Source organism: Passer domesticus, chromosome 20 (assembly GCF_036417665.1).
Source record: "Passer domesticus isolate bPasDom1 chromosome 20, bPasDom1.hap1, whole genome shotgun sequence".
Taxonomy (NCBI): Eukaryota; Metazoa; Chordata; class Aves; order Passeriformes; family Passeridae; genus Passer; species Passer domesticus.
In genome coordinates this window covers 11,755,455-11,779,290 of record NC_087493.1, presented here as the reverse complement: position 1 = coordinate 11,779,290, position 23,836 = coordinate 11,755,455, and the positions used below count along the sequence as shown (strand labels likewise).

Here is a 23,836-nt window from a genome sequence, read left to right as displayed (position 1 = left end):
GGAGTCTGGAACCCCTCATTGGGAGTCTGGAACCCCTCAAACTGAGCTGCCAGGCAGGGATGGAGTCTGGAACCCCTCAAATTGAGCTGCCAGGCAGGGATGGAGTCTGGAACCCCTCACTGGGAGTCTGGAACCCCCCAAACTGAGCTGCAAACAGAGCTGCCAGGCAGGGATGGAGTTTGGAACCCCTCAAATTGAGCTGCCAGGCAGGGATGGAGTCTGGAACCCCTCATTGGGAGTCTGGAACCCCTCAAATTGAGCTGCCAGGCAGGGATGGAGTCTGGAACCCCTCAAATTGAGCTGCCAGGCAGGGATGGAGTCTGGAACCCCTCAAATTGAGCTGCCAGGCAGGGATGGAGTCTGGAGCCCCTCACTCCCAGCAAACCCAGAGAGCTGCAGAGGGCAAACACCACCCCAGGAAGAAGCAGCTCTCAGGGCTGGCTTCCAGGGCTCTCAGCAAGGCAAGGACACTGCCCTGCCCAGCGGGAAGCACAGGCAGGGAGGAAGGCCAGGGCTCTCCTGGGCTGCTCCAGGTGGAAGGCGTGGAGCAGTCAGGAGGATCTGCCCTGCCAGGGCCAGCTCGTGCCATGTGCACAGTGAGGTGACACAGAACACTGATTTATTACTGCAGGACAGCAACTCCACTGGGCCACTGGCTCCTCTGAAAGGAGCTAGGTGCTCTCCTGGCTCAGTAGTACATTTAATTTGGGCTACACTCACTGCCACAAACGCTCCCAACCCATCCACTGGGAGCTAACAATGCAATGCTTCTCCTTTGGTCGCTGGCTCAAGGCTCCTCCATTCAGCTAAACAGGACAGACAGAGTGAGAATGCTCAAGTGAAGCCCTGCAACACAGAAAAACTGTCATCAATCAGAAAAAGGCAGCAGATGGAGCACAAAACCCACTCTGTGCTTTGCAGCAGCCATCACCAAAGTCTCTGCCCTAAAGCCAGGCTGGGGGAACACCCCAAGGCTCCACCCTGGACACAGCCCAGGGGATGCAGGAGGCACAGTGAAACCAGGGAGGAGTGGGCACAGCCTGCCTGAACACAAACCTCAGTGCCAGCTGCTTGCTCTGCGGGCAGGAGGAGCAGCTGTGAGGAGAGAAAAAACAAATCCCACCTTAGAGAGAAGTGAGGCAAGATCCTCTCCTTACCGTTCTGCTCGTCCAGCTCATTCCCAATCTCCTGCCCCATCTGCTTCTGCCTGGATATGATTGAAGAAAGAGCATCGAGTCCAGCATCTTGTTCTGCACCAGGAAAATACATTAAATTACTTCCAAAAGTTGCTGAAATGCCAGGCTACATAAAATAGGTAAAAGTGAAGGAAAAAAAAATCGACTCTGTGCTTAAAGGGCTAAAATGTATTAAGAAAAACACATGAACACAACATGAAAATTAATCCTTATGGCAACAGCACTCTTGAAATAACGTGAATGATGGGTAAATAATTTCTGTGCTCTGGCTGGGACATTTTGCTGGATCCAAAAAAGAAAGGATCAAAAAAAATCCAAGAATTTAACATTTAGCTGTTACTCAATCATAAATGCAGGGGATTTTCTGGCACACACAGCGAGCTCCAGATTAGCCTTTTTAAATTTTCCAAGCAACTTTTAGCATGAATAAAAGAAAACAGGTGATGCAAGCTCCAAAGAATTCAAAGAGATTTTTTTGAGCCGCGAGAGGACACGGAGGGTGGGGAGGGCTGAGGGGAGGAGGGCAGGGACAGGGTGCTGTGCTCCCAGAGCTCTGCAAGCTCCTGGGGCAGGAAGCACATCCCCTGTGCCCTGCAGGCAGCCCTCCCTGCCCCGAGCTGCCAGGGTGGCACGAGAGGAGCTGCAGAGCCCAGGGCACAGCAGTGATGGCCAAAGGACACTCCACCTCAGCAGCCTCCTTCAGCCTCGCTTTAATTACCTGCAGTGTAATTAAAGCACAGCTGAGGCCCCTCCTGGCCGTCCAGGCATTCTCCTGACTGCACACCAGTGGTGCCCAGGCAGAGTGAAGCAGGCTTTCCTGGGCACTGATTTCATGGCACCACTTCCAGCCCTGGAACTGCCTGGAAATGACCTCCTTGACCAGCTGACCTCCCCAGGCTGAGCTCCCCCAACACTCCCAAAGCCACAGACTCCTCAGGGCTGCACAGGCCAAAACGTGGACACCCTTTTTGGAGGAGTTAATTCTTACCTTGTCCCAGTTCAACAAGAGCTGCAATGCACCCAGCAAGACCCCTACAGTTATGTGACCACACCAAAATCATGAATGTGGCCAAAATCAGGACTTCCAAAATTCAGTTTAAGAAGTTGCATCCAGGCAAGAACACTGCAAGCACAACGCTGCTCCTGCAAACACAGCAAGCAGCTGCCTGGAGCTGCTGTGCTTGGCATCAGTGAAGAACCAAACTGCAGCACAGGTTGGTGCACTGAGCTTCAAACAAAAGCTCCTCTCAGAGTCCCAGAGATGCTGAAAACAGCCAGAAAGGCTCCCGTACCTTCGATGATCCTTCTCTGCTGCTGCCTGAGCTCATCAAAGCCAAGTCCTCGTGTCTCCTCCGGTTCTTCCAGGAGCCAGGGGTTGCTGGGGCCTCGCTTGGCCCCTCCTGCCATCAGGCTGGATCTGCAAAGAGCCCCGTGAGTGACTGCCAGCCTGGCTGCGTGCCCTGCCCCTGGCACACAGCAGCACAGGGCCCTGTGCAGCCCCAGCAGGGACCAGCCAGCAGCACCCCCAAGAACAAACCCACCCCACAGGCTGCAGGTGCTAGGGGAGGACAGAATCCATCTCACAGGCTGTATAAATAACCACAGATTGGATAAAAATCCATACAAAATGCTGTTTGCATGAAGAGCACACAGCATTCCTGGGAATGAACATTATTCCTGGATTTGGTATGTGACCAAAGCTCATAAAAATACTGTTACACCTCAAACAGCAAAAGGATCCACTTGGTAACAGAGCTGCAAATCAGATGAGACTCAATTCCCTGCAATGCTGACCAAACCTCACCAGGAACATTCCTGAATTTCAGGAACTGCAGATGGACACAGCTCCCTTCCTGCATTTCCTAGTCTGGCACCAACCCCAACGAGAAGCCAGGAGCACACACTCCTAAATGAAAGAGTAATTAAATAATGGGATTTCTTTCCAAAGAATTACGACTTGACATTGTTCACATTACAGACACTTCCCTGGTGACCACAGAAAACAAGATTTCCATGTCCAGGGCACATAAATCCAAGCAGTAAAATGAAACCCCACTCAAACATTTCCTCAGTAGCAGATTTCTGCCTTCCAGCTCCTCACTGGTCTCTCCTCCAGGACAAACCTCAGCACAGACTGAGAGTCCCTGACCCCAGAACTGCTCAGGTTTGGGGAGGCACGCTAAGGCTGCTTCCCCCAGTGCTCACAAGTTGGAGCTTTTGCTTTCCTCTCTCTCAACTCTGTATTTCAGCCCCTTTTACCTTCTCCCTGCTCCTCCCCAAAGCACTTCCACAGACAGAAGACACAAGAGGGATTTTAGGATCTCTCAAGCTCTCCACGATTTCAGTTATACCAAGACGTAAATGAGAACACTGCAGCTGCTGTGGTGTTTTTAGTTGAGTTTTTACGGAGCTGCTCTGGCCTGCCCCGTGCCCGGCTGTGCCCCGTCCCTGTGTGCAGGAGCTCGCCGGGCACAGGGGCAGGGCTGCTGCAGAAGCCCGGGCAGCTGGGGACATCTCCTGGCCGCGGCTGGAGCAGCGCTGCTGCAGAGCTGCAGCTCCTCTGCCCGGGCGGCAGCGCGGCTCCAGGGGAAAACAGGGAAAACGGACAGAAAAAATAGGGGAAAATAGGAAAGAATAGAAGAGAAATAGGGAAAAAATCGGGGGGAAAAGAGGAAAAAATAGAAGAGAAATAGGGAAAAAAATAGGGAAAAAAATAGGGAAAAATAGAAGAGAAATAGGGGAAAAAAAACCAAACCAAAAACAAAAAAAGGAAAAAAAAGAAAAAATGGAAAATAAATAGGAAAAAATAAGAAAAAAATGAAAAAGAGGAAAAAATAGAAGAAAATAGAAAAAAAGAAAAAATAGGAAGAAATATAAAAATAGAAAAAATAGAAAAAATAATAAAAATAGGAAAGATAGGAAAGATATTAGAAAAAATAATAGCAAAATAGAAAAAAAAATTGAAAAAAGAGAAAAAAGAGAAAAAAAAATAGGGAGGAAAACTGCCTTTTTAATGAAAGTGGTTAAAAAGCACTTTTTCTAGATCTCAGCATCTCCCTTATCCACCCCAGTGATGCTGAGCTCCAAAGCAGAGCCAGCCCTGCTGTGCCACGACCAGCTGGGTGTTCAGGGCAGCACCAGAGAGGAGCTGGGATTCCTCTGCACTCCAGCCCTGCGCCCCATTCCATTTCCAGTATCTTTCGAGGCTGGCAATTCAATTTCCATATATTTATCAAGGCTGGCAATTCAGTTTCCATGTATTTATCAGGGCTGGCAATTCAATTTCCATATATTTATCAAGGCTGGCAATTCAGTTTCCATGTATTTATCAGGGCTGGCAATTCAATTTCCATGTATTTATCAGGGCTGGCAATTCAATTTCCATGTATCTATCAGTGCTGGCAATTCAGTTTCCATGTATGTATCAGGGCTGGAAATTCAATTTCCATGTATGTATCAGGGCTGGCAATTCAGTTTCCATGCACCTATCAGGGCTGGCAATTCAGTTTCCATGTATGTATCAGGGCTGGCAATTCCATTTCCATGTATTTATCAGGGCTGGTAATTCAGTTTCCATGTATGTATCAGGGCTGGAAATTCAATTTCCATGTATGTATCAGGGCTGGAAACTCCATTTGCATGTACCTATCAGGGCTGGCAATTCAGTTTCCATGTATGTATCAGGGCTGGCAATTCAGTTTCCATGTATTTATCAGGGCTGGCAATTCAATTTCCATGTATTTACCAGGGCTGGCAATCAGGACTGCCCAGACAAAGTGACACACGCCTGGAATGCAGTTTTCCCCACCAGCCAGCTCTCCTCCCTGCTCTGGGGGATCAAATGTGCTGTTTCTCCCCCAGGCCCACAAGGGACACGGGGTTTGTGACCACGGCAGGAGCAGAGGATGGAAACACGCTGCAGCTCACCCAATGCACCTCAGTTGGGAAACAACCCCAGGGTGACAACACCTGACAGAGCTGTTTCACCCTGCAAAGGGAACAGAGAGCTCTCTGCCTGCTGAAACGAGCACAGCTACTCCTGCCTGTTAAAAACAGCCAAGGCAAGCACATTTGGAATAATTTGTGGTTGTGCCTCTCTCCCGCAGTGCTCTGCCCTGCTCCTCTAGGCTGGGTCATGCCAAGTGCTGTGCTGGGCACAATAATCTTTGTGACATGTTTGGGAACCACCAAGCACTTCCTCCTGTCTCTGATCCTGCCCTGCCTCGCCGCGCTGGTGTGAAGATTAAAGCTCATCCAATTAGCCAAGTTAATCAGGCAGATCTGGGGAGCCTCACAGAGCACTGCAGCGTGGGGATGGCTTTTGATGAGGGGAGCAGATTTAACTAATTACAGGGCTCAGCCATGGCCCCAGCATAAAAGGTGCTGGGGTTTAAAACCAGGGAGCTCTGTCCCTGCCTAACGAGGGAGGGCTGTCTTTTGTTTCACTGACAGTTCTGAGAACACCTCCCAAGAAACTTGGATTACTCAACCAGCACCTACTTTGGGCCAAGGCCACACATCGAGGCTTAGGGCTCTGCAAGACTGAGTCCCAAACAAAACCTGGGTCATATGACAACTGGGGGGATGATCACTTGAGCATTCCCTGAACTAGAGGGGCTCTTTGAAGCACCCAGGGCACCCAGCCCCTTCACAGGTCACTCTCCACAGGGGAGCTGCAGGACGGGGGCGTTCTCCCACTTACAGTGCTCGCTCTGTATTTTTAGGAAGATCCAAGCTAATAAATAAAACCATTTTCTATACAAATATAGACATTTGTAAAAAAAAATCTATACAAATTGTCTATAAAAGTATAACAATTTTCTAATAAAAACAAATTTTCTAAATATGAATATGAATTTTTAAATATTAATATAAACCCTCTCTATCTCTCCAAAAACCCATGAGAGGCCACACAAGCACTTCCAAGTCCCCTCCAGGCACCACCCCAGGTGGAGATTTCCTGACAAGAAGCTCTCCTGATGGGAAGATCTTATTTCCTTCTTTTCTTATTTGGCCCCCACAAACAGAGCCAGATTCCCAAAGCATTTGACACCTGAAGCTGGGCACTCATGGACTGAGGCCTGTTTGGCATTAGGTAAAATTCCTGTTTGGATCCAGGCTGAAATGCATTCCATCTGTCAGGAGGGGTTCAACCAGGAAACATGGTGACCCACACTGAAGAGACAAAAGATTATGGACTCCTCTAAAATGTACCTGGGGTAGCTCTTACTGAAGGGGCTTTGTGTCCCACAGGCACCAGAAGCTGTCTCTGTTTTTGAGGAATTCCAAGAGACACCCAGAAGGGCAGGTAAATTATTGATTCTCTGGTGACTGGCATGAACTTCTCCAGCCTGAGACTGGTCAGACAGGAGTGGGAATATTCCCATTCCTCTGTCTCCACAAAAGTTTAAACAGTCTAAAAGTTTGACCTGTGCCACCCAGAAAGTCACCACTGCTGGCTGCTTTCCCTGCCCTTGGAATGGGGTGAGACCCTGGGAATTCTGCCCCCTGCAGCCCCTGCTCTGCCAGCCTGCACAGCCTCTCTCTCCCAGGGAGGACAAGGGGCAGAAGCCACTGAAATTGCCATTAAAGCCCCCCTGAGGGCAGTGCAGCTGCCCTGCTCCAGGGGGGCACTCAAACAGCCCAGCCCTGCCCTGGGAATTCCAGGGCACCTCAATGAGGGCCCGAGGGGCAGGAATGCTGTCCCCAGGCAGGAGCAGCCTGCAGCAGTTGTCACAGGGATCAGCCCCGAGGGCATGAAAGCACAGCCCTGCAGCCCAGAACAGCCCCAGAGCAGCTCCCACAGGGCGTGGAGCTCCCCGAGCCTGAGCAGACCTAAAGCAGCTTAATTCCAGGGCAGAGCCCCGGGCCTGGCCAATGAACACGGGATCAGCGGTGCAGGAAGGTCAGTGAAAGGAAGGGCTGCTGGCAGGGGCAGGCCTGGCACCGCGGGCTGTCCCAGCAGGCTGGGTTAGATGTGGAAAAGCAGCACAAGCCAGGCGAGTGTCAGTGCTCAGCCCATCAAACCCGCGTGCTGATTGCTCTAATGCAGGGAAAGCCGAGCGGCAGCTCCGGGCACATTCCAGGGTGGCTCTGCCACCCCCAGAGTCCCAAAGCTGGGCCAGGATCCGCCAGGAGTGCAGAGGGACCCGAGCTGGGAGCGGCAGCTGAGCCCTCCAGAGCCTGGGGCTCCGTGCCTGACAGCAGCTCCTGCCAGGACCTGCCAGGATCCTTCCAGGAGTCCTCTGAGATCCCTCCAAGATCCCTCCAAACTCCTTCCAAGATCCCTCCAAACTCCCTCCAAACTCCCTCCAAGCCCCTTCCCTACAGACGCACTCCCAGCCCGGGCTCAGGCAAGAGAGCAAAGTTGGATTTCCTGGCACAAGGTTCAGGCCCTGAGGTGCCTCTGCCTGCACCCCTGAAAAGCAGACCCACAAGGGAGACCATGGAAGGGCTGGGAATTCACCAGATGGAATAGTTGGCATGGTCTTATTCATTTTTAATAATAGAACTTAAAAGAGAACTATAAAACATCAAGCCTTGCAGCACCAGCAAATAAATACTCTCTGATGTTATCTTCTGCTGGAAAATACTGGATTCCCTAATCATTTCTAATGGGGCTTGAAATTATCAAGGGATTTTGGTATTTTCCTCCTGTTTGCCTTAAGTTTTCATCTTTCACATTTCCAGACTCTGCACTGCACTGGCACAGAACTCTGAACTCCACACCAAGTGCCAGCAGCTCTCCTCACAGCTCAGGCACACAGAACAATCCTTTCCCAGCCCCACAACCAAGGACACCGCTGCAGCTTCAGCCCCAAAAAGTGCAAACAGCAGGGGATGGAGGAGAGCAACCTGGGAGGGTGGGACTGCATCACCTGCAGCTGCAACTGGACAGTGAACCCAAGGTGGGAATGGACCAGAACTGATCAAAGTGTGAGAACTCGTGCCTCTGAGTCCATGCTGGGTCCATCTTGGTGCAGCCCTGGCTGGGCTCTTGCACTGCCCAAGGTGGATCCTTTGAGGCATTTTAATAAATTTAATAAACTTTATTCCTACAACTCTGTCCAGGCTCTGCTCCAGGAGCCTCTGCAGGCATGAAGAGAGCTGCCAGGAATGTGCAGTCACTGACAAAACCACCTCATTTCCAAGCATTTCCTTGGGAACCTGCAGGGCAGATGAGCTCAGGTGCCACCCCAGATGCACCCCAAGCTCAGCTGCAGTCTGAGGGGACAGGGCCATACCTGCTCATGTCTGGCTCTGGGCCTTCATTCCTGTAGGATGCCTCCAGCTGTCTGTGCCGGGTCAGGAGCTCGTCCACCAAGTTCTGCCTCCTGTCCCCCTCCAGCTGGGTGCTGATGGCTCTGGGTCAAGGACAAAACTCACAAACACCAGAAAGCTTTCATTCATTCCATAAAATAATGCTTGTAATACATTCATAAAATAAATCAGACCTCCTCATCATCAAAATTAACAATTTTAACTCAAAAAAAGGCTCCAAGATCTAAGAGGATTGGTCAGGTTTTTCTGAATGAAACCTGCTGTTATTCTAAATGTGTTTCTGATCTTTACATAACTGAAACAAAAGGTTTCATACCTCTGTGGCCACAGAATGATCTTTACGTCATCATCTTAAAGTAATTAGAGAACTGGAAGGACATGTACTGCCAAATTAGCAGTAAGAATAGCATTTCCCCTCCAAAATCCAAGCAAAGTCATTTTCTGTTTATTTTTGGTCTCTGACAGTGTCACAGTGCTGCACAGGTTAAGCTCAGGAAGGATGAGATTTCCTAAAAGAGCTCCAAATGACCCTGCCACCACCAGGGCAGGCCAAGCAGAACAGAGCCTTTAAAATCAGCAGGGTATTTCTCATCTCACTGCACTGCAGCCTCCTCACACAGACCAGGGGAGCAGCTCCCAGCCAAGGGATCAGAGAAAAACCAAAATCTTCCTTTGAGCATCTGTTTCCAGCTGCAGTTCCTGAGCAGAGCACCCGAGAGCCCCTGGAGAGCAGAGGCACAATTCACACGGTGCCTCTGAGAGCTGTGTGCCCACAGGGGAGCTCTGGGGGCTTCTCCAAATTAACCCTAGGGACACCCTGAGGGACCTGAACTCTCTCCCAGGTGCTGCTGAGTGGGCTCAGCACTGGCTGAACTGGTTTGTGTGTGTTTTCTGCCACAGCAGCAGCATCTGCCTGCCCAAACACCACTGGGAGTTGCAGCCCTGGCCACCAGCACAGCACTCGGGCTCAGGGCTCAGGAGGGGTTTCTGCTGTGCCAGGCTGAAATTAAACACCCCTCCCTCAAAGCAGACTGCTCCTGGATACCTCAGGGAGAGGGACATCCCTGTGACCCTCCAACCTGACTGCTCCAGCATCTCCCAGTCCAGCCATGGGGCAGGTAACACTCCCAGCAGAAAACCTGATTTCTCAAGGTGTGTTCTGCAGCATTTTGGCTGCAGGGCTGCTGTGTCTTAAGTCAGCCAAAGCCAGGACACCCCAGCCTGAACAAAGCTTCCTCCTTGCTTTTAGCCAAGAGAAAAGGCCAGAGGAAAATGCACTGGGCAGTTTAGTGCTGGCCAAGTGACCCTGCTGTGACAGCAGTGCCCGCACAGCACAGGCAGCTCTGAGAGCTCTGCTTCAGCTGCTGAGAGCCCACCCTGGCAAGGCTGGGCACACAGAGGTGACCAGAGCCAGGCTCTGTCCCAGCAGCCCAGAGTGCCCAGCCCGTCCTGGCCTGCAGCTGCCCTGACAGCAACAGCACACAGAGAACCTTCTGGAGACCAAGTGTGCTGCAGAGGGAACGAGGGGAACCCAGAGCGTGGGGCAGGGGCTGAGAGCACACTCTGCACAGCACATTGTGCACAGCACAGTTTTACAGCACATTCTGCACAGCACACTTTACACAGCACATCCTGCACAGCACATTTTCACAGCACATTTTATACAGCACATTTTGCACAGCACCCTTTGCACAGCACCCTTTGCACAGCACATTTTGCACACTTTGCACAGCACACTTCGCACAGCACACTTTGCACAGCACATTTTGCACACTTTGCACAGCACATTTTCACAGCACATTTTATACAGCACATTTTGCACAGCACACTTTGCACAGCACATTTTGCACACTCTGCACAGCACATTTTGCACACTCTGCTCAGCATATTTTGCACACTCTGCACAGCACATTTTGCACACTCTGCTCAGCATATTTTGCACACTCTGCACAGCACGTTTCCACAGCACATTTCCACAGCACGTTTCCACAGCACGTTTCCAGGTGGCCCAGAGCCCCAGGGCAGGGCTGCTGGCACAGATACATCTGCCGAGTGGACACTGCCCGCAGCAGCTGCTCCCTCAGCTGCTCAATCTTCTCCCTGAGGCTCTGCAGCGAGGACCTGATGGCCACGTTGACCTGGGGGAACACAGACACTGTCACTGGCCGCTCTGTCAGACATGACATTTCATGTATAGACACATTTAACTTTCACTGCACAGGTGTGAGGGGCTCCAGCAAGCCCAGAGAGCCCGTTCAGAGCAGGAGTCACTGCTTACAAAACAATGGCACAGTTTCACCAACACAACTCTGAGGCATTAATGCTGAGGGATATGGAAAGCTGTCTTTCAAGTCTTTATAAACACACTTCTTTATATGGGCAAAACATTTCAGCACATTTTAATTTTTTCCAGATAAATTTCCAGCTCTTTCCTCTGATCTTCAGTAAAAATCAGGCACCAGCTTCTTTTGCCACTGAGTTTCTTTCCCAGCTACCAGGATCAGAGAGAAGGCTGCTACAGGTTCACACATTCCCTGCACTGAACTCCTCCAGACCTGACATCCAAGACCCCAAAGAAATCCAGATTGTTCCATTTCCCTTCTCAGCAGCACCCAGCACTCCCAGTCCTTTCCCACCACTGACCTGCCCAAGCCCCAGATGTGTCTGCTCCCAGTAAAAATGGAATTCAGCCATCCTTCCCTGCTGCCAGCAAACCCCAGGCTTGCAGGAACCCTCCTGCTTTCCCCCCACCCCTTCCCAACTCAAACTCACATTATCCTCTGAGTTTTTCCTCCTCAGATGTTATTTCTTTTCATTCCAGCTATGCAGAAAAAACCACTCAAACTGCAATTAACAATGCAAGTCGTCCTAATTAAGACTTGCTGTGCCTCTTGTTTACAAGCTGTGGATTACAACAGGCAGCAACCCCAGCTGCTCTGTGGGAGAGAGGAAAAGCTGCTCTCACCCTCAGCCCTGCTCTGCTGGAGCCCCAGAGGCAGCAGCAGCAGCAGCAGCAGCCCTCTGCAGGGGCAGTGCTGCCAGACCCTGCCTGTGTGCTCAGGGATGGAGCAGCAGAGCCTGAGAGACTGAACCTGTCTGGGATGGAGCAGGAGACCCCAGGAGTTTGAAATTCTCTGACTTTTTTTGCTCTCAAACACCACCAGGCACAGCAGAGTGCAGATGCAGCCAGGCTGAGGCAGCCAAAATCCACCTCTGGACCAAAGCTCCCAATGTCACCGTGGCAGCAGATCCAAACCAGCACAGGGGTCAGAGATTCTGGGAGTGCTGAAGCCTCTGTGTGGCCTCCAGCTCTGCAACCAGGTAATTAAAGGTAATTAATTTCTCAGTTTGTTCTCAGCTCCAGGTGGAGAGTGCTGCATTTGTGACCCCGAACAGCAACAGAGCACAAAGGTGACACAACTAAAAAAGTCACCAAAGGCAGCAGCCTGGCAGAAACTGCAGTGAGAGAACAAAACATTTCCCCTCCTGTACAGAAAACCAAGGCAGAAGAAAAGTAGGAAGAAAATAAAATAAACCAATGGAAGTTTTATGATCAGCTTAACAGAGCAGAGTTCACAGATGGTAAGTGCTGGATGAAAATCCTTCCTCACAGTTTATTTTTCCATTTTAGCTTTTGTGCTCTATTTTTGGCTCAGCAACAAGCAAGAAGTTTGTCAGCCGTGCTAATTGCAAAATACTACAGAAATGAAACCCTGTTTACATTCTCCCTCAAAGGCCAGCACTGCACAAAGACATTTCCCTGCATTACAGCACTCAGCAGGCACAGGACACGCGACTGCTCAGCCGTGGGTGTCTCAACAGGCATTTCTGTTATGGAAACACCTCTCTCCTTGCTGGAACCTTGTTTAGAGTAGAATCAAACACTGCCAAATATTCCCCTCTACCTGATAATGGATTAAAGCAAGCTGGAAAACACAGGGCATGGAACAAATGATTTTATGGAGCAGTCAGCCGCCCGTGCAATGTTTCCATAAAACACAAGCCCCAGAAAGGCTCCAAACAGCACCAGCCCCATGTCTCCCTGGGGCCTGGGCTCCTCAGAGCTGGCACTGCTGGCAGTAGAGAACTTTGCCCCCTATAAACACAGACAGATTGAGCAGCAATCTTTTTATTGGTCTTTTTATTTGAGGTGTATCTGTGCAATTCTGATACTTCACCATCCTGAAAGCAGGAATTTAATCTGCACCTCCAAGCGCTCCAAACCCAGAGAAATACTGCTCAAATCCCACTCATTTGGGGTTTCTGAGATCCCTTCTCAACTCCTGCTGAAGTGAGGCAGCCGTTCAGCAGCACTGATTACTGTGCACAGCCTACACACTCTTCCTCAGAACTTCTTCCAAGGAAACACTTCAAAAACTGCATTGGATTTGAACAGCTCTCAGCAAATGAGTGGCCCAGCAGACCCAGTGATCAGCACTGCATTACAGCCCTGACACAGAGAGGGGGGCAAAAAGCACTGCAGCTTTAATTGTGAAATTATTATAAATGACCAACTCGAGGGCTTACAGCAATTTTCATCTGAAAACAGCCAAGGGAGCAGGTAATGACTCAAAGCTGCTCCTGAAGGAAAGGATGAGGCTTGGAGCCCCAGGGCAAGCAGCCTCCTGAAAACCTTAACTTCATTTTATTTCTTAAACAGGAAGTGGGAAAATGTGGAGAACACAACATTCCTGGGTGAGCTCCAACTGCTGCTTCTCATTCCTGTTTAACCCTGGGCTTGCATTTTGTTAGAGATGCAGCTAAAACAAGGCTGCAAGATTCCTGTTCCCTCTGATCTGCAGCCACTGCAGAAGGCAGGAGCCAGCCCTGGGGGAGGAACATCTGCTCCCTGTTCACAGAGAGGGCACAGAGCAGCTGCTGAGCATCCCTGGGAATGCCAGCCCCTGGGACAGCTCCATCCCAGCATCCCTGGGACAGCTCCATCCCAGCATCCCTGAGCCTCTGGAGCAGCTCCATCCCAGCATCCCTGGGAATCCCAGCCCCTGGAGCAGCTCCATCCCAGCATCCCCGGCTCCCAGGAGCGGCTCCATCCCGCAGGGCCAGCCCGGACGGGCAGCAGGGCGTGCCCAGCACGGCCGCAGCTCCTCCCAGCACCAGCGCTGCCGCACGAAGCAAACCAGGGACACCGGGGAGCCGCTGCTCATCCCAAACTCCCGCCCCGTTCCCCTTACTGACCCCTAAAGGGACACAGCCTTCCCCTGCGGGTGCCGGCAGCGGCACAGCCCGGCCCCGGTCCGCTTATTCCTCCGCCTCGCATCCCGGAATCCCGCCCCATATCCCGGGATTTCCGCCCCATATCCCGGGATTTCCGCCCCATATCCCGGAATCCCGCCCCGCATCCCGGAATCCCGCCCCGCATCCCGGAATCCCGCCCCGCATCCCGGGAATGCCGCTCCCGGCCGGTCGCAGCCGGCACACCGCACCCAGCCCACCCGGGGCACCTTGGCCGAGCTCTCCCCGCTCCGCTGGCAGCGGTTCCGCTCCTGCAGCTTCTCGGCGATGTCCTGGGCGAGCTGGCGAGCGGCGGCGAGCAGCGGCAGCCTGCGGGACCCGGGATGGGATAATGGATAATGGATAATGGATAATGGATAATGGGATGGGATGGGATGGGATGGGATGGGATGGGATGGGATGGGATGGGATGGGATGGGATGGGACGGGACCCGCCGGTACAAGCCTCGGGAGGGGAAGGTACAAGAGCCCCAAAGCCTGGGATGGGCTGTGGGAAAGGACCCGGGAAGGGCAGGCACGGCACCCCCAGACACACGGACACCGGGATGAGAAAGGCACAGCATCCAGACACACGCACACCGGGACGGGCTCCGGGCAGGCACACCCGCACAGCCCGGCCCCGCTCCCGCCCGTGCCGGGCTCCGGAGGCCCCGCACGCTCCGCAGCCCCGGCAGCCCCGGCAGCCCCGCTCCCGGCCCGCTCCCGGCCCGCTCCCGGCCCGCAGCCCCAGCCCGGCCCGGCCCGGCGCTCACCAGGGATCCGGAGCCATCGCGGCCCCGGAACCTGCGCGGCGCTTCCGCCGGATCCGCCCGGCCGGGCCGCGCGCAGGCGCCGGGAGCGGCCCGGGGGAAAGGGGAACGGGAGGAGGAACGGGGAGAGAGGGAGAGAGGAGCCGGGAGAGATGGAGAGCGGAGAGCGCGGACAGACGTACCGGGTGCGGGCCCGGCCCCAGCGTGCGGCACTGCGGGCAGCGGGAACGATGGCGCAGCGGCTGCGCTGTGCCGGGCAGCGGGCACGGGGGAGAGCCGGCTGCTCGGGGGATGGAGGGCAGAGCCGGCTGCTCGGTGGGCCCGGGGGACAGCCGGGTGTTCGGGGGATGGAGGGCAGAGCCGGCTGCTCGGGGGCCACAGGGCAGAGCCGGGTGTTTGGGACAGAGAGACAGATGTGCGGGGCCCAGGGACAGATGCAGATGTTCGGGGTTCACAGCGGCAGAGGTTCGGTGCACAGAGGATGGCACAGAGCTTTGCAGTACGAGGGCAGAGGTGTTCGGGGTGTGGAGGTGCAGCTGTTCGGGGTGTAGAGGTGCCCGGTACAAGGTGCAGATGTGTCCAGCTGTGCGCAGCTGTGCCCAGCACACAGCCAGAGCTGTCCCCACCCCTCCCTGCTGCCATGAACCCAGCAGGAGCGGTGGCACCGGTTCCCTTCTCCAGACCCCAGCCCTGTCCCCGTCCCTGCCCATCCGCAGTGACACCGCTGCCCTCGCTGCCCTGTCCCCGGTGGCACTGGCGCTGTTGTGGCCGCGGTGGGCGCAGCCCCTCGCTCCCGCAGCACCTCCAAGCCCTTCCCACCCCTGATCCGCCGGGATTTGGCCTCTGCCTTTGTTTCTGGATGCGGTCGGTGACGCACGTGGGGCACAGAGCCGAGGGGCAGCTCCGGGGCGCTGCCAGAGCTTTACTGCCCCGGTCACGGGGCTGCGGGGCCGCGCTGCTCACAGCAGCGATGACGGCAGCGACAGGGACAATCACAACAGTGCTGATAACGATATCGATAACGAAACGAGCGCATCTCCTCAGCACGGTCCTGTTCCGGGGCTGATCCCCATTCCCGGGGCTGATCCCGATCCGCTCCCGGCGATGCCCCCGGGAATGAGCCCCCCAGGACCCTCAGTTCCTGTCCACTGTCCCGCAGGCCGGGCAGGGCTGGGGACACTCGGGCAGGGCTGGGGACACCCCAGGCAGGGCTGGGGACACTCGGGACAGGGCTGGGGACACTCCGGGCAGGGCTGGGGACACCCCGGGCAGGGCTGGGGACACTCGGGACAGGGCTGGGGACACTCCGGGCAGGGCTGGGGACACTCGGGCAGGGCTGGGGACACCCCAGGCAGGGCTGGGGACACTCCAGACAGGGCTGGGGACACATCCCGCACTGCCCAGGGGCGCGCAGGGCCAGCAGTGCCCTGGGGGGCTCTGAGCCCCCCTGGCCCCGCAGCCCCGGGTGGGCTCTGTCCCCCGGCCCGGCTCCCGCAGCCGCGGCCATCCAACATTCATGGCCTGGGGCTGCGTGCTCAGCCCGAGCCCCGCGGCCTCTACATATTTCATATTTTGCAGGCAGGGAGGCAGGCCAGGAACAGCCTGCAGCTGCTCTTATCACACCAGAAACAACCCGATTTTAAAGGCTAATAAACATCCTTTCAAAGGTTCGGGTGCCTATAAAAGTGCCCGCTGAGCGCAGCCCGAGCCCAGAGCTCGGGGCGGTGTCCCGGGAGCCTCTCCCGGCTGCTGGGGCCGCTTTTCCTGCAGCCCACCCTCCTGTCCGTGAGCACAGCGCTCGTTCCGCGGCTCCGCAGCGCGTTCTGGGCTGGAACCGACCGGGACCGGCCACGTCCCGGGGCGCGCCGGGACCGCTGGAGCCGCGGCCCGAGCGGGAGCACGGAGGTTATCCTCGGGAATAAAGGGCTGTTCCCTGCCCGCGCCGCTGCTCGATGCTGTCGCGGCCCACGGGGCGTTCACAGCCCCCGGCCGGGGCGGGCAGGGGCGATGCGGGCGCGGAGCTGCTCCACCCTCGCTGTGTTTACCCCAAACACAGCGGGGCCGCGGGCGGCCGCCCCTTAAAGCGCGGCGGGTGCGGGGCAGAGCGGAGCCGCGGCGGCCGAGCGGGCACACGCTGCAGGCGGGCTCGGCCTGCCGCTGCCCGGGGCCGTGCCCATGGCCGAGCCGGCGGCGGGCGAGGACGCGGGCACCGGGCCAGGTGAGTGCCCGGGCGGGACCCGCCGGGCCGGGCCGCGGGGGCTGCGGCACAGCCGCGTTCCTGCCCCAGCCCCCGGCTGGCCCGGGCGGGCAGAGCCGGAGCCGCCGGGCAGCCCCCGGCGCCGGGGCTCCGCGCTGGGGGCTCGGCTGCTGCTCCTCGGTGCCCGGGCAGGGCAGCGCCCCGGGAGAGGACGGGGTGAATTCGGGGAGCAAACAGCCCCTGCGAGCCCCGGTGCTGTCCCAGCCCGGTTTCTGGGGCCAGGAGCCCCGTGACTGTGCTGGGTCGGGCTGTGGCCGGGACAGGAGCCGGCCCGAGCGGCTCCGGGTGCAGCAGCTCCTGCCCTGAGCGGGCTGAGCCCGAGCCGCTGCTCCTGCTGGCCCTGGGCAAGCGCCAGACTGAGCCGGAGAGCCAGAGCCGGGCGTCAGCACCCTCCCGATGGGCCACCACGGGCTGTCCCCCGTGTCCCCTTGGCCAGTGCGAATCCAGCCCTGACCCCCGGCAGCTGGGCACGGGCACGATGCAAACATCCGAGAGTTAATGAGTGCTAATTGGCGCTATCCCCGGGGGATGACGAGCGCCCAGCAGGGCTCACCCAGGCGGGGACAGCTGCCAGCCCCGGGCAGGGCTCGCTCCAGCTCTCCGCAGCCCCGGGGAAATGCCGCTCCCGTCTCTCTAGGCGGAGCTCAGCCCCTGCTCTTCCCAGCGCCGGCCGGCGCTGCCCGAGCCCTGCCTCGGGCTGGAGCTTTGCGAGGGCCGAAAAGCCCCTCACGGTGTGAGGAGCAGCCCTGACACCAGCCGGGACCTGGCCCCCCACTTCTGCGGGGCCCGGAGCTGATGGCAGCGGGAGAGGGCAAAGCCCGAAACGCTTCCCTTTGCGGGGAGAGCAAAGAAACGCAGGACGCGGCTGTGAGACCTCAGAGCGCCCCGGGCCAGGGCTGCTGGCTGCTGGCGGGGCGGCGAGAGGCGATCAGTAAAAGCTCTCTGTCCCGCAGAGGTGCTCGGCTCATCCCCGGTCACCATCGTGGTCACGTCCGAGGCTGACACCTGGGACATCGACACCTCCCCGTGCCGGGGCCGCGGGCCCTTCGTGGACTGGGCCAAGATGCCGGAGCCGCAGGGGCCGGCGCAGATCCCGCGGGACGTGCTGGGCCGGCCCCCGAAGGAGCTGAAGCGGCTGGCCAGGGAGGGCTGCTGGGCCGGGAGCCACGCGGGCCGGGCCCGGCTCTACCCGCGGCTCATCCAGCGGGTCTCCTGCCGCCTCGTCACCCCCGACGCGCTCGTGTACCGGGACGTGGCCGGCCGGCTCTTCGGGACCCCCGGCGTGAGCTCGCACCCCCTGCCCGAGTTCCTGGAGGGCTGCCCCGTGCCCACCTACTGCCTCAGCCCGCGCGGGGTCACGGCCCTGAGGAAGATCCTGGTGTGCGTGGGCGCCCTGTTCCCCGACATCACGCACAGCCCGCTGCTGCCGGCGCTGGCGGCGCTGCTGCTGCACTACAGCGAGGACGAGGCCCAGTGCTTCGAGAGCCTCTCGCGCCTCATCGCCAGCAACGCGCCCCACGCCGCCTACATCGACCAGTCCTTCCTGGCCCACCAGGCCTCCTGCATGACCTTCGGGGACCTGGCCAGCAAGCACTGCCCGGCGGCGCACAAGCTCATCGCCGGCGCCGCCGACAACGTCCTCGAGGTCTACTCGGAGTGGCTGTCGTGGCTCTTCCCCGGGCTGCCCTTCGCCTACGCCGCGCGCGTGCTGGACGTGTTCCTGCTGGAGGGCCAGAAGGTGCTGTACCGCATCGCCCTGGCCCTGCTGAAGCAGTTCAGGCTCTCGGCCGGCCCGGCCGCGCCGCAGGGCTGCGACGTCAAGGCGGAGCTGCAGGCTTTCGCCAGGAACATCGCCGAGCACGTGACCGTGGACAAGCTCCTGGAGAGAGCCTTTGGCATCCGCCTCTTCTCCCGCAAGGAGATCTGGCTGCTCCACATGGCCAACAGGAAGGCCTTGATGGAGAGGGGCATCACCGTGGTGCAGAGAAGGTGAGAGAGCTCTGCCCTTCCCAGCCCTGGGGCTGAGCTGGCAAAACGGGAGCTCCTGTGGGGAACCCCTGGGGGAGCTGCAGGAACCTCCCAGCTGTGGCTGTGCTGGGCCCTCGCAGCCCTGGGGACCCTGTCAGGGGACACGGCTGTGCCCCAAAAAGCACAAAAGGCCCAGCCCGGCTGATGCCCCTCCCCTGCAGGCCGTCCTTCCCCCTGGCCGTGGACATGCAGAAGTTCAGCTCCAGCACTGTCACGGCGCAGGAGATGCGCCTCGTCTGGTCCTGGATCCCCGAGCGCTTCTCGCTCTTCCCCCCGCTGCTGCTCTTCTCCACCTCCGAGGACGGCTGCAGCCTGCAGAGGTGACGCCTGCCCTGCCCCGGGGGACCTGGGCAGGGCTCGGTGCTGGAGAGAGGAGCAGCACGAGTGACCGGGGCCACCTCTGGGGCTGCTGGGGACCCTCCCGGGCTCGGCTGGGGCTCCTGAGTGCGCTCAGGGTGGGGACAGAGGCTGGCCCAGGTGGCCACCAACAGCTGGGCACTGCCCGGGGCACAGGGAGCCCTGTGGGTGTGCCAGGCAGGGATGTCCCGTGTGCCACACTGTGCCAGGCACGCTGTGAGCCACCAGGGACAGCCAGCACAGCCTGCCCAGGGCTGCAGCTGCCCCCGAGCCCACCCTGTCCATCTCTGCAGGTTCTACACGTGCTGTGAGGGCTACGAACCCACGGTGCTGCTCATCAAAACCACCGAGGGGGAGGTGAGCATGTCCCGGGCAGGGCTGGGGCTGGGCACAGGCTGGGTGACCCCACTGGCACCTCTGGCAGCCCCCACGGGCCGGGTGCTCCCTGTCCTGGGGCTGGGCACAGGCTGGGTGACCCCACTGGCACCTCTGGCAGCCCCCAGGGGCCGGGTGCTCCCTGTCCTGGGGCTGGGCACAGGCTGGGTGACCCCACTGGCACCTCTGGCAGCCCCCACGGGCCGGGTGCTCCCTGTCCTGGGGCTGGGCACAGGCTGGGTGACCCCACTGGCACCTCTGGCAGCCCCCACGGGCCGGGTGCTCCCTGTCCTGGGGCTGGGCACAGGCTGGGTGACCCCACTGGCACCTCTGGCAGCCCCCACGGGCCGGGTGCTCCCTGTCCTGCCCCGCCTGGCTCTGTCCCAGCTCCCGGGCAGAACAAACTGCACCTCGGGCAGCAGGACACAGCTCAGCCGGGGTGCTGGGAACAGGAGGAGAGGCCGAGGGGCAGAGAGGCCACGGCGAGGCTGATCCATGCCCTGAGCTCCCTGTGCTCTCTCCCCAGGTGTGTGGGGCCTTCCTCTCCTCCGACTGGGCCGAGAGGAAGAAGAGCGGAGCCACGCCGGCCTTTTTCGGGACGGGGGAGTGCTTTGTGTTCACTGTAAGTCGCGGTGTGTGTCTGGCTCTGTCCCTCCGTGTCCCTGCCGGGACAGCCCGGCCCTGCCCGCCCCAGCCCTGCCGCAGCAGCAGCGCCTCGCCCGGCGGGCGCGGTGCCCGGCTCACAGGGGTGCCCGCTGCCAGGTGCGCCCCGAGGCAGAGAGGTACGAGTGGGTGCTCATCCGGCAGCCGGAGCTGGCCAAGGCCGTGCCGCGCTGCCGGCAGCGCTCGCCTTCCCCCGCTGCCGAGCCCCCGCCCGGCTCCTCCCCGGGCAGCCGCAGCCCCCAGCGCCTGGCCGTGCCCTCGCCGCCGAGCAGAGGCCGCCTGTCCCCGTTCCTGGCCATCAGGCACTTCCTGCTGCCCTCCAGAACGGCCTCCATGTTCATGTCCGGCTCCCGGGACGGCATCGTCATCGGTAAGGGGGATCGATATCGGCACGGGGATCGATATCGGCACGGGGGGATCGATATCAGCAATGGGGGATCGATATTAGTAAGGGGGGATCGATATCGGCACGGGATATTGATATTGGTAAGGAGGGATTGATGTCAGTAACAGAGATCCCTATTGAAAAGGGAGGATCCCTATTGCTAAGGGGGGTCCCTATTGATAAGGGGATCCCTATTGATGGGGGGGTCCCCATTGATAAGGGGGTCCCTATTGACAAGGGGGTTCCTATCGATAAGGGGGGATCCCCATTGATAAGGGGGGTCCCCATTAATAAGGGGGGTCCCTATCGATAAGGGGGTCCCCATTGATAAGGGGGGATCCCATTGATAAGGGGGTCCCTATCGATAAGGGGGTCCCTATCGATAAGGGGGGGTCCCTATCGATAAGGGGGTCCCTGCCGGCTCCCAGCAGCTCCCCGGGGGTATCGGGTTCCAGGCCGGGCAGGCGAGGGCAGCTCCCCTTGCCCAGCCCGGGGGGCTCCTCCCGGAGCCCCAGGGGACCCCCGAGCCCAGCCCTGCCGGGGGTCGCTGCCCGGGCCCGGGGCGCCCCTGGCCGCCCTCCCTCGCCCCGCGGGGCCCGGGCCGGGCTGGCACGGCCGGGAGCGCGGCCGAGCCTGCGCTGCTCCCGCAGGTGGAGGGGGCGGCCAGGCGCTGTCCCTGGACGCCAGCCTGCTGCGGGGACACACGGAGCGCTGCGAGACCTTCGGCAACCCCCCGCTCTGCCGGGAGAACTTCCAGGTGCAGCTCCTGGAGGTGTGGGGCTTCCAGAGCGCCTAGCCGCCCCAGGGACACCCCCTGTGCCCCCCGGGCCCGGGCACGGGGACCCCCGGCCGGGCTGCGGCCCCGGAGCGGCAGAGAGGGCACGGCAGAGCGGGCAGAACAGACTGGATCCGAACAGACGGGATCAGAACAGACTGGATCAGAACAGACGGGATCAGAACAGACTGGATCAGAACAGACGGGATCAGACTGGATCAAACCAGACCGGATCCGATGGCAAAGCCCTGCCGCAGGCTGTGGGTGCAGTGACAGCTCGGGGGCACCCCACATTTGGGGCTGAGCCCTTTGCTCTGTCCCCAGCCCAGGGCTGGACACGGAGGAGATTCCCCAATGGGATCACCAGGATGGACCCTTTTAACGTGAATTTGGAAGGTTTGGTGTCACTGGGCTGGGGTCACCAGGATGGGCCCCTTTAATGTGGAATGGGAACATTTGGTGTTTCTGTGTCATACACGGGAGGGCTGGAGGCCACGGGGAACCCTCTGGCTGCAGCAGGAGAGCCTCTGCCACCCCAAACACACTGTCCCGGCTGGGGTCACCTCCCACCCATGCCAGCCCTGCAGCCGCCTGGGGCTGTGCCAGCGCTGGCAGGAGGGCACAGCAGGAGCAGCCATGGCAGAGCTCCCAGGGGCTGGGCACGGGCACACCAGGAATGGCTCAGGGCCTCCACAGGGTACCCAGGCACGCCAGGGATGGCTCACAGGACTGTGTGCCAATTAATAAAAAGTAAACGTTAATAAAGCGATGTGATCAGCAGTTAGTGCAGGCTGATGTCCTGGATTGTTAAAATGTGTAAATAGCGCCAAGCTGCGATGAGCAGGGAGCCTCTTGTGGGAACCCCCAGCTCCTGCTTGAAGAATCACCGACAGGAACGGGCGGGACGGGGCGGGATCCGGCTCAGCGAGCCGGGGCCGTGTCCCGGGGACTGTGTCCGGGTGGCAGCAGGACACGGCCCTGGGGACAGGAGCTCCCGACCCGCCGGCCCCGGGGACTCGAGGCTGGAAATGCGTGGAGAGCTCGGTTTTAATGTGGCATCTCCGTTTCCCACCCCTGCAGGGCGCAGGGGATGGGAGAGCCTCCAGCTCCTCACCCGCACCCAGCAGTGAGCAGCTGATGCCATCGCCAGGCACGGGGGGGAACAGCAGCGGCTTTGCCCGAGAGAGCGGGGGCAGCCGGGCACTGCCCTGGGCAGGCTGTGCCACCCACGGCAGTGCCCTGGCTGGAGCTGGGGGCACTCACGCCCTTCCCAGGCCTCCCATCCTGATCCTCGTGGGAATTCCCTGCCGGCCAGCATTCCCGCTGGGATTTACACGCGGCTGCTGCCCCGAACGGGCTCGGATGGATGGATGGATGATGGATGGATGGATGGATGGATGGATGGATGGATGGATGGATGATGGATGATGGATGGATGGATGATGGATGGATGGATGGATGGATGGATGATGGATGATGGATGGATGGATGGATGATGGATGGATGGATGGATGATGGATGGATGGATGGATGGATGGATGGATGGATGATGGATGGATGGATGGATGGATGATGGATGGATGGATGGATGATGGATGGATGGATGGATGGATGGATGGATGATGGATGGATGGATGATGGATGGATGGATGGATGGATGATGGATGGATGGATGATGGATGGATGGATGGATGGATGGATGGATGGATGATGGATGGATGGATGGATGATGGATGGATGATGGATGATGGATGGATGATGGATGGATGGATGGATGGATGATGGATGGATGGATGGATGGATGGATGGATGGATGGATGGATGGACGGATGGATGATGGATGGATGGATGGATGGATGGATGGATGATGGATGGATGGATGGATGGGTGGATGATGGATGGATGATGGATGGATGGATGATGGATGGATGGATGGATGGATGGATGGATGATGGATGGATGGATGATGGATGGATGATGGATGGATGATGGATGGATGGATGGATGGACGGATGGATGATGGATGGATGGATGGATGGATGGATGGATGGATGGATGGATGATGGATGGATGATGGATGGATGGATGGATGATGGATGATGGATGGATGGATGGATGGATGATGGATGGATGATGGATGGATGGATGGATGGATGATGGATGGATGATGGATGGATGGATGATGGATGGATGGATGGATGATGGATGGATGGATGGATGATGGATGGATGGATGGATGGATGGATGGATGGATGGATGGATGATGGATGGATGGATGGATGGATGGATGGGTGGATGATGGATGGATGATGGATGGATGGATGGATGGATGGATGGATGGATGATGGATGGATGGATGATGGATGGATGGATGATGGATATGGATGATGGATGATGGATGATGGATGGATGGATGGATGGATGGATGGATGGATGGATGGATGATGGATGGATGGATGATGGATGGAGGATGGATGGATGGATGGATGATGGATGGATGATGGATGGATGGATGGA

The 23,836-nt window shown here is 58.0% G+C and overlaps 2 protein-coding genes across 2 annotated transcripts in view; one reads left to right on the top strand and one right to left on the bottom strand.

The window, feature by feature from the left end:
- The window catches only part of STX8 (syntaxin 8), a gene marked incomplete at its 5' end in the record, with an annotated part of 80,924 nt that extends 65,994 nt beyond the window's left edge, over positions 1-14,930 (bottom strand). The window contains 6 exons of the mRNA XM_064396009.1: positions 1,158-1,250; positions 2,489-2,613; positions 8,441-8,551; positions 10,521-10,615; positions 13,940-14,039; positions 14,662-14,930. Coding sequence (XP_064252079.1) covers positions 1,158-1,250; positions 2,489-2,613; positions 8,441-8,551; positions 10,521-10,615; positions 13,940-14,039; positions 14,662-14,930 — 793 coding nt within the window. The remainder of the gene's footprint in view (positions 1-1,157; positions 1,251-2,488; positions 2,614-8,440; positions 8,552-10,520; positions 10,616-13,939; positions 14,040-14,661) is intronic.
- On the top strand, positions 14,827-22,099 carry LOC135283975 (TBC1 domain family member 24-like). Its single transcript, XM_064395147.1, has 7 exons — positions 14,827-16,697; positions 17,690-18,725; positions 18,926-19,084; positions 19,415-19,478; positions 20,023-20,118; positions 20,259-20,529; positions 21,195-22,099. The coding sequence occupies exons 1-7, from the start codon at positions 16,655-16,657 to the stop codon at positions 21,338-21,340; spliced, it is 1,815 nt and encodes a 604-aa protein (XP_064251217.1). The 5' UTR covers positions 14,827-16,654; the 3' UTR covers positions 21,341-22,099.
- Positions 22,100-23,836: the final 1,737 nt, after the last annotated feature.